Source organism: Gopherus evgoodei, unplaced genomic scaffold (assembly GCF_007399415.2).
Source record: "Gopherus evgoodei ecotype Sinaloan lineage unplaced genomic scaffold, rGopEvg1_v1.p scaffold_32_arrow_ctg1, whole genome shotgun sequence".
In the NCBI taxonomy this organism is placed as follows: Eukaryota; Metazoa; Chordata; order Testudines; family Testudinidae; genus Gopherus; species Gopherus evgoodei.
In genome coordinates, this window is record NW_022059994.1 from 460,524 (window position 1) to 471,047 (window position 10,524).

Here is a 10,524-nt window from a genome sequence, read left to right on the forward strand (position 1 = left end):
AACTCTGCAGTGAAGATCCACCCTGGGAGACAGACACACATGCAACTCAAGGGAGGTTCTGATGAACTTAGAATTTTTTTCCCCTCATTGTATTAGTTTGTACAATATTGAATCACGCAATACTTGTTCAAATCCGCTCTCATATCTAATTATGTGGTTGTTTTTAGGGTGGAGAAGATCTGTGGCACCTATAGAAAATGGTAACTAAAGATCATATTTTATCAATGTCCAAATATCAGTCCCTATGAGGCAATATGCCTCTTTTCCCTTGAACATGGGAGTGGATGTGATAGTTCAGGTACATCCCCAGCACCCTGCATTTCACAGCACATCACAAGGTGAGATGGGGTTTGTGCCTATGTCCTACCACACCATAATGAATCTACATCATATTGCATCTACTCTTCCTGCCCCTCCACTGCCCACATGTGCACTGCACCCTGCAGAAATCTCTGATAGCAGCTCCAGTGGGACATGCACCTCCACAGCCACGTCTCCCTGCACTGATGACTGATCTCCGATTTCTCTGTTTCTTCCTTCATCTTTTCCCCTCTGAAGAAGGCTAGGAGTTCTGCAATGACCCCATGCTGATGGGGTGAGCAGGGACTGTGTCTGTGTGCAACCCTTGCTCCAGTCTCCAGCAGGGGAACAGAGCCTTGCTCACAGACAGGGGCTCTTCTGGCTCCATTATGCACATCTGGGGAGCTCCTGTGAACAGAGCTGTGAGCTTGTCTCTTTTCTCCTGTCTCCACCCACCATGATATCAGCATTCTCCTGTCTCTCTGGTAAACAGGACGTCACTTTAGCCTCCCATCACTAGCATGACCCTCTCCCTCTTTACACCAGCCACCTCCTCCTCCCCCTTGTGGTGGATTACCCATGAGGGGCCCATGAAAAATTGCTGTCTCCATGCCCCGACCTGGTCTGCCTGCCCCGCGCTCCTCCAGAGAGTGGGGTCAATGTTCGGGGGCTTGCCAGGCTTTCCCCACTCCACTCATTCATACACCAGTTGAGGAATGGGGTCAGGGCACAGGGGCTTATCCCACTCTCCAGCTGTAGAGCCAAGTGGGAGGAGCAGGGCAAGCCCCCATGCCCTGACCCCATTTTCCCAGCTGAAGTGTGTGGGAGTGGGGAGAATTCAGGGAGAAGGTGTCCCCATTTGTTCTGGCCCAGGGCCCCACAAACCCTAATTAGCCCCTGCCCCCCGCGCTTGTAGCTTCTGCCTCATTCCACCATGAACCCCCTTCCCTTGTGTTGAGTCCTCACTCCCTGCCCCATGCTAATGTGCTTTTGAATTTCTGGGCATGTTCAATCCTGGTACCATGTGGCCTGTCTGAGCTGTGACATTTCAGAGCAGGCTGGATGCAGTGAGGAGACCCCATAGCAAAGTCCAGTATGGGGCAGCTGGGACACAGTGAGATTTAAGGTGTGGAGTGGGAGGGGAGCTCTCTCAATATTCACTGAGTTGTACCATCTGCTGGGGCTCCCAGAGTCTCTAGTCCCCTCTCTGGGGAGTGGTGGGGGCAGGAGGGGAAAGATTCTGTGTTTCATGCCTGGTCCAGTCTATACTTTCACCTTGTCACTGACAGTCTCTGCCAGGGGAATGACTCTCCCCAGCCCTGTGCTGAGATCTCAGAGCTGAGGGCTAAATCCTGGAGGAAAGAGATTCCCTGATTCACTCTCCAGCTGGGGCAGAATCTGTGACTGACTCCATCAGACTGTTGCAGACACAGCAGTGCCAGAGGCAAGCAACAGCGGTTCGTTGCCCAGAGTGCTTAAGCGCCAATAAACACACCAGGGTAGAGAAGCAAACAACCAAATTTATTTGAGCTCAAATAAGGTGCCAAGGAGAAATAACAATCTCAGATCCTGCACCCCTAAAACAAGCAGTTTCTTCCTTTTATATCCCAGTTGTTTACTACAAAACTTTCTTGCTGACTAGCTGATTTCTTACTCCCCCCTCCTTTCCCATCCAGCTGCAGTATCTTCTCTCATTCAATCTTTTGACTTCCCCCTTCCTCCCCCCTCTCCGCTGCTGAGCCATGTACACAGTATCTTAAAACGACCTTGAACATGCTCTAGCCTAGCTTCAATGTGTTACAACAGAGAACTGGCTATTACAATCAAAAGCTAACTGCTAATACTACATTTTTGCAGTTATTAGTACATTAGGTTACACTAGGTTACACAAAGTGTTTAACATGGAGGAACATTGGTTCATTAAGACCTACAGCAGAAGGGCTTCATTGACACTTGTGGTCTATCACCTTTTCGAGTTACCTAGGGTTATGCCAGAGTGACACCAACAACTCCCTCCTTTGAGAATACTCAACAAACTTTTGGCTGAGTGTTCTCACATTTAAAGGATAACGTGTGATTAAGCTCTAGGGAGCTGGAGTGCTTTACTGCAAGCAAGCAAGAGAAGAGTAACGATACACAACACCACACTAGTGAGCAGGAGGTGAACAATACCTTCCCTTAGTTTTTCCAGGTTGAGCAACCAGCCCCAGAGGGAATTAGAAATAGTGGGTTTCCTTTCCTGGGCCTTCCACTGTTCAAAAGCCTGTTTGGCTGACAGGATGTGCTTGTTAATATCCTGTGCGCTTTCTGGGACATAAGTACAGTATTCATCCCCTATAAGGGCGCACACCTCGCCCTGGGAAGCCACACTTCCACCCAGGAAGTGTCCACATATGTCTCCATGATCACAGATCAGATGGTATTCCTGATGCATCTGTAAGGGCAGTGGGCCAAGTCTGATACTCAAGATCACTCCGAATGGCCATCAGCTGGTCATTCAGGAAATCCCGAATTCCTAAACATACTAGATCCCACTGCAATGCCTTCCCAGCCTGAGTTATATTTAATACCATCTTTTCTTGGTGTAGTACTATAATACACCTGTTATTTAACTATTCTCAGGTACTGTCAAAAGGCATTTCCATTAAGAGCATACATTATTAGTCATTGGAATGGTTTCAATATGGGTAAAATTTTTAGTAGCAGAACAAACTTTTGGGTACTTGTTATTTAAAATCCAATTAGAGAGAGCTATATATATGCTGAGGGATTTATCCAAAACACAGGGCGCAGCCTGTAGAATAAACCCCAAAATCCATTCAATACCACATTCTCAAACATGGGTCCCACAAATGTCCTCCCACCAGTGTATAATTCTTTGTTTCTTCACCAGGGTCAGTTCTTAATGTCCTTTCTAGTCAGGAATTCCTGGACTTTGGCAATTTCAGTGGAGCGAGTGTTCCTTCTTCTTTCCCAAAACAGTCGTGATGCAGTATCCTACAGGGCAGAGGTTACTAGCACATAACCCTGTAATGGTTTTGATTCTTCTAGAAAAATTCAAAGGCACAGTAGATCTGTCAGTGGATAAGGGAGAGGTTACTAGCACGTCACCTTGTACTTTTTCCCTGCTGTCCAAAAGGCACAGTGGAGCTAGAAGGTGAAATAAGCTAATCATCAGTAGGAGAATTCTCCCGATGTGAAGGGGTCTTTTTGCAGTGAGAATCTTGGGTCCAAGCAGTCAGTCTTTGGCACTTCACAGCAATGTTGGTAGTCACCGGGACTTAAGGGCCTTTCCAGCATGGAGCCAAGGCAGTCTTTCGTCGGTGGACCTTTACATCAATCCCGTCTCCTGGTTCCAAGGAGTGGCAGGGCTGCTAGGGTCTTTGGGTAGCGCTTCTTTACCTGTGAGAAAAGAAACGTAACACATTTCATTAGTGCCTGGCAGTGTTTTCCAGATTTCATAGCTGTGTGGGCAAATCCAGGCCCTCCTTTTCCTGGTTGTTAGCCATGTCTTAACTGTGAGCAGGGTCCTTGAATGGAGTCAGTGTCTTATCTATAGCCTGAGCTTGCTAGCTAATTCTGTTTTCCAGTTAACTCATTCTGTTCTTTGTTCTTTTTCCTTTCTTGTCTTCTTTTAACCTGCAAAGGGAACTTCCACTTTTTACTTATACACCTTTTTCCCAACAATGAAGACATAAACATTGTCATTATACAGTAATTAGTCTTATTATTTAATATATGCCACACACACCCTTTTACCAAAATAACCTTATTACAGAGCTTTGGAGCAACAAGCCAGAACAAGCACACCCACTTTGAGGAGTTCATTCAATTTAACCTTTAGTCCAATAGCTTTCCACCATCGCCAGCCCTCTGGCTAGAAATTTGAGGTAGCCAGAAAGATCCCATATACAATATGGGGAGTGGGTTAACTTTTCATGTCCTTGCTTTCAAAGACTGTTGGTATGCAAATTTTAACAACAATTTTTGCAATTAACAGTTTGACCAATGAAGTTTCTTTTCCTTGAGGAAATGCATTAGATTTTAGTATATTACATTCTTCTGATTTACCCAAACACTTTGTATTCCAAATTGAACAAAACAAGTATCTGCATTTTAATTTAACCTTTTTGTTTGATTTTAAACTAGACTATTTTATAAAAATATTAAACACAAAAATTCCGGCCACAAGACAAACACCACAAGACAGAACATAGAACACAAAACATAATTTCTATTGTGCCAGTAAATGCATGGTATGTTGAATGCTGTTCAGCTGGCATCAGTTTTCTCTGATTATCTGAAAGACAAAAAAACAAGAGGTCTACCCACCCTTGCTGGGCAGACAATCATCACTTGAAATATACAAATACCCTTGTTGACTTCAGGCAAAAATAGAGAAATTACCCCATATTTTCTTGTATTTTTTTCATAAGCAGCCCAGGTTTTCAATTACATAACACTGTATACATTCTTCAGCTAATTTAACTAAATTGTTCATAGCCAAACCAAATGATTGCAATCCAATAATTTCTTTGCCTGAATTTATTTACAAACATTTCACAGACACCAAAAACCTTTTTTTTTCTTTATCTTTTTCACAAAGTTCAACTGCTGTTCCCTCCAGCAGCTACAGAGTTAACTTCTCACTCTCCCTTAAATCACTTGCTTGTCTTCCAACAGCCACTTTTATCAACTCAAATCACCATTCCAAGTAAGTCCTAGGTATTTGAAATCTCCATGCTTACACTTACTGACTCCTTCCTTCCACTACACCCTTAAAGTTTTCCAACCTGTTTTCCAATCTCTCTGTCTGTTGCCTGCCTGCCTGGGCCCGATCCTGCTTTTCTTGCTGAACCGTCCCTTCCATGGGCACCAACTTGTTCCACTACCAGTTTAGCTAGGAGGGTGGGCTTCTCAACTAGCCCCCACCCTTCCTGGTCTCTTCCCTTAAACATTCTTACTCACAAGACTACCCAAGTCCTCCTTCATGAGGCTTGTCACCTGGACAAAAACACATGGCCCATTGGGCAAAGGCCAGTTACTTAACATATAATTTAAAGGACTATTCTTAGAGGGTTTACCCAGAGACTCATTCATCTGTTTGACACTCAAACAGAAAAGAGAATTACACAGAGCGCAGAGGGAATTACAGTCTAAGCCAGACTTTCCCACTTCTATACACTGACCGCTACAGGGGACGGGACAGAAGGATCTCAATTCAACCTCAGAGCTTTCTCGCACACATGGCTTCCACTCGGAGGAATTACAAACGAGAGGTTCAGTTCGGCCCACACTCCTAACGTCCAAATGAACAGAGCAGAAAAACAACAGTAACCGGTTAAACAGAACAGAACCAGAACCAGATAGTGTTTCCTTATCCTATTAGGGCTCACTTTTACTCATGCAATTCTCAACATATAACACCAACAGTACCAAGCAAAGCAAACATAAAATAACAAGGGTAAAACAAATAGATGGTGTAAATTCTGCAGGGCTCCCTCCTTCTTAATTGCTCACCAAACTGTGACAAATTTCTGTTACCAATCTATCCCTCGTGTCAGGTGATCAGGCTGACACTACAGGATCATTGGGGGAAGATAAAGAAAACACACCATATAACTGAATTTTAACGCTTCATTAATAAAATAATAAAACAACAGAGTGTGTTGGGAATGCTCCCTCATCACTCAGGAAAACATTAATGCCCCAAGCCCCTTTCATACCCACACACGTACGTCCAGACTGGCCACTTCTGTGTATAATGTTTAGAGGAGGGGTAGAGATAGACAGGAGATTATCCTGTATACAGCTTGTCCAGAATTTCCAACATGCTTTTGCTCTTGGGAGGGCTTGTTCTCTTACACCCTGGAATCTCCTGCGGCGTCTCTTTCAGAGATTCCAGTCCAGATCAGCTGCCTGCGGCTTCTTTGGTGTCACCAAGCCACACCGACTCCAGGGTCACAAAGGCACACTTACTGGACAGTTAAGCTTTGCAAATGTAATCTCAGTTCTGTAACTTGTATTGCCTTTGGTTCGCCTCTGTCTATATTTTTTTCACAGCCAGCTGGGGCTGAAAGCAGCCCCTCCCTGCACCAAGCACAGTCCGCGCCGATTCCTGACCCTGAATGCAGAGCAACCCCCCCCCCTTCCATCTCTGGGCCAAGATGATTTTTAAATTAACCCGTTCCTTTCCTCAATAGACAAATTTGCTCATGCTGTGTCAGGGCTTTTTGGTGATTAAACGCTCCTCTTCGATGTATGATCTTATCTAGATTGAAGTACCTTCTAGTGGGCATTGTTTAGATGGATTTTCACGCATGTAAATATTCCAATTCTCTAAATACCTGCAGGCTGTTGAACCATAATATACGTACATGTAATATGCTGGGGTACTCTTAGGGGGTGAGATGGAATGTTTAGATTGCCCCCCACTCATTTTCCACTTACACACACAGGGAGGGTGCCCTGTCCGCGCTAGCGGCTCATAAACTAAGGATTTTTCCCTACAGGGTACTCACACAGGAGAGGCTAACGAGGGTGGCCACGACCCTCCTACACCTCCCTTCAGCAAAGAGCGTCGGCTAGTCTCTGGGAGACGGCGCCGCTTACTCTGATTGCATCCAGTGAGATGATCAGACTGTCAGTAGCCCACACGGAAAGGAAAGGGGAAGGGAAGATGGGTACACACACTCCTAGACCCAGGTAGCTTCCTCACCGGACAATGCCAGGCCAAGTCAGCCCACTATGGGTCGGACCTCCTAAAGATCCACTAGTTACCGGACTTGCGTTAGAGTAGTCCTGGTCACGAGCTTTTGCTTCACAGGGTACTCTGGGCGTCTTCCGCTAACAGTCACTCATACTGCCCCCCCCCCTTTTTTTTTTTGCAGCCACAACAGGGAGAGAGTGCACTAGGACATAGGGTCTCCCATTCCTAGACAGGTCCCTCCTTTGTCCCTGAACTATCCCTAACCTGCTTTTGGATCCTTGCACTTCACCAGACAGGGGGAAGAACAGGAGTTACGGTTTGTTTTTTGTTTTTGTTTTTCTTTTTTTTTCTTTTTTTTTCTTTTTTTTCTTTAACCAGAGCTTTTCATACAAACAGTTTCAGAACCTACCTGTTCACTGACAAAACAGGAGTAATTGTACTGTACTTTACTGATCCTTCAGGTGGCCACCTTTCCTGACCCTCTAATTTGTACTGAGGCCAGTCCACTGTACAAAACCTTTGTAACCTATTTTTGGATAACGGATCCGATCCAAACACCTTCCAATTCTCCAGAATGCATTCTAGGGGGGAGCACCTTGCCTTCCCCACCTTGCTCTGCCCCTGCCCCGTGTCGCAGGTAGATGCTGGGCGTCCCCAGATCCTAACAGAGAGAGTCCAGACAACCGGACTGTTCCTACCTTATCCAAGGGACCGGTTCCTCACCGTCGCCCGGGACCGGTTCCACACCGTCGCCCACAACTGCTTCTCCACTATTTGAGCACGTTGCACCGTTGTGCCCTCTGGGGTCGCTCACACCGCGTCTCCACCGAGGCCCCCGGTGAAGTCACCGGTGTGCACTGGGCGTCGGTCGTCACCGCGATCCGTTGACCTCCAGGAGGGATCCAGGCAAGGCTAATTTTCGCCTCAGCCCACCCAGGGACGCCAAAAACTGTTGCAGACACAGCAGTGCCAGAGGCAAGCAACAGTAGTTCATTGCCTAGAGTGCTTAAGCGCCAATAAACACACCAGGGTGGAAAAGCAAACAACCAAATTTATTTGAGCTCAAATAAGGTGCCAAGGAGAAATAACAATCTCAGATCCTGCACCCCTAAAACAAGCAGTTTCTTCCTTTTATATCCCAGTTGTTTACTACAAAACTTTCTTGCTGACTAGCTGATTTCTTACTCCCCCCTCCTTTCCCATCCAGCTGCAGTATCTTCTCTCATTCAATCTTTTGACTTCCCCCTTCCTCCCCCCTCTCCGCTGCTGAGCCATGTACACAGTATCTTAAAACGACCTTGAACATGCTCTAGCCTAGCTTCAATGTGTTACAACAGAGAACTGGCTATTACAATCAAAAGCTAACTGCTAATACTACATTTTTGCAGTTATTAGTACATTAGGTTACACTAGGTTACACAAAGTGTTTAACATGGAGGAACATTGGTTCATTAAGACCTACAGCAGAAGGGCTTCATTGACACTTGTGGTCTATCACCTTTTCGAGTTACCTAGGGTTATGCCAGAGTGACACCAACAAGACCCTCCCCCAGGGCTGAGCGCTGCCCCTAACACTCTGATTCTCTCCCTCCAGTGAATGTGACTCTGGATCCAGACACGACTCATCCAGAGCTTGTCCTGTCTGAGGATCAGAAAAGTGTGAGACGGGGAGACAGACGCCAGGATCTGCCTGACAACCCTGAGAGATTTGATACCTGGGGCTGTGTGCTGGGCTCTGAGGGATTCACCTCGGGGAGACATTGCTGGGAGGTGGAGGTGGGGGATGGGCGATTCTGGGCTGTGGGGGTGGCCAGAGAGTCTGTGGGGAGGAAGGGATGGATCAACCGTAGCCCTGAGGGGGGGATCTGGGCTGTGGGGCAGTGGGGGGATCAGTTCCAGGCTCTCACCTCCCCTGAGACCCTCTTGCCCCTGAGCCGGGCCCCCAGCAAGATCCGGGTTTGTCTGGACTGTGACTGGGGGCAGGTGATATTTATCGATGCTGGTGATGGGGCCCCGATCTTCACATTCCCGCCAGGCTCTGTCCCTGGGGAGAGAATCCAACCCTGGTTCCAGGTGGGATACCAATCTCGGCTCTGCCTGTGTCCCTGAGACTGGGGACCCTGAAATTAGCATCTCTGGCCTCACACACCCCAGTCTTTCTGACTCTTGAGGACTCCCATCTACCCAGCCCTGGCTTCTCATCTCTGTGACCCCTGGAAGCTTCTCCCCCTCTCTGCAGTCCCAGGGATGAGAGGGGGAGGGGGAAGAACCCCTGGGGCTGTATGGGGGCAGAGGTGGGGGCTGGGCAGGGAGTAGCACTAACAGCCGGGCTGGGGACAGGCAGAGGTGGGGGTGGCAGGGACACAGCATGAATCAATCAGGGTTTAGGGGGTTGTGGAGAAGCTGGCAGCTCTGCAGCAGCAGGGAGCAGTTTGTACAGATTGATGGGAATAGCTCTCATTGGGTCTCCGAGCCAGAGCTCCTGCCACAAGGGCCGCAAGTCACCTTCCCTTGTAACTACAGGAGAGCCAGTAACACTGTAATTGTCACACACATGTGGGATGGGCAGGGAGCGTTCAAAAATCAGAAGATAAAACAGGATACGTTATGTATTGTTTTGAGCCCTCATGTTTTGGAGGGTCAAGTTCATGATTTCTGGTTCTGACTCATGATTTTTAAGTTCTGGGGTTGGCAACACTGTGAGAGTCATGGGTTGCGGGGCGGGGGGGAAGGTTGGGCTGAACCAGAGGGAACAGAGAAAACAGGAGGAAAAGATAATGTAAAACAAAATAAACAGAATCCTGGAGAAAGGGTGAAAATTAAATATAAAGACAATGAAAGGAAAACAGGCAGAGAGGGAAAACAGCAAGAGGCAGTGAGAGGGGAAGAGATAAATTCAGGGGAAAGAATGGAAACCATGAGGGGGATGATCCATGACAGGGATCAAAGGAGAGTGGAAGACACAGAGAAATAAACAGGGATGGGAAATGAGGGCTATAAAAATGGTGAGTACAAATGACCAGTGTGACAGAGAAGGGAGAAGAAAAGGGACAGAGATTTATAAAACATCACTGAAGGGGCGACTGTCACTCATTAATTTCATATGTTACTTCCTTGACTTTGTTGTCATTTTAGTTTCATTAAAAATAACTGTTCCCAAAACCTGTGGGTCTGTTTTCCGTTGTTGTGAGTATTAAAGCTGCTTCTCAGCTCCTTTGCACTCTGACGGGTCTTTACAGTAAATAAAGCATGAAAGACCATTCTGATTTGTTCCTTTTGAATGTCCCAGTTGCAGTTGTTAGGGGTGGAGTCATGGGATTTGCTTCCCTACTTGGTTGTGTCCCCCCAGCACCAGCAGGGAATACAACGGCATGTCCCTCTGATGAGAACTGGGGTTTTGCTGGGCTATGTTGCTGTCCAGCCTGTGCTCTGTCCCTTGTGCTGTCTGCAGCCATGTCAAGCAGGAATTCCTCAGCTGGGCTCTGTGGAGAGGGAGCTGAACACATGGTGCTGAC

General features: G+C 47.0%; 1 protein-coding gene across 1 annotated transcript in view; it reads left to right on the top strand.

Moving 5' to 3' along the window:
* LOC115640758 (butyrophilin subfamily 1 member A1-like) overlaps positions 1-10,269 on the top strand; it is a 31,594-nt gene extending 21,325 nt beyond the window's left edge. The window contains exons 15-16 of the mRNA XM_030543736.1: positions 168-200; positions 8,604-10,269. Coding sequence (XP_030399596.1) covers positions 168-200; positions 8,604-9,118 — 548 coding nt within the window. The 3' untranslated portion in view covers positions 9,119-10,269. The remainder of the gene's footprint in view (positions 1-167; positions 201-8,603) is intronic.
* The last annotated feature ends 255 nt before the right edge of the window (positions 10,270-10,524 follow it).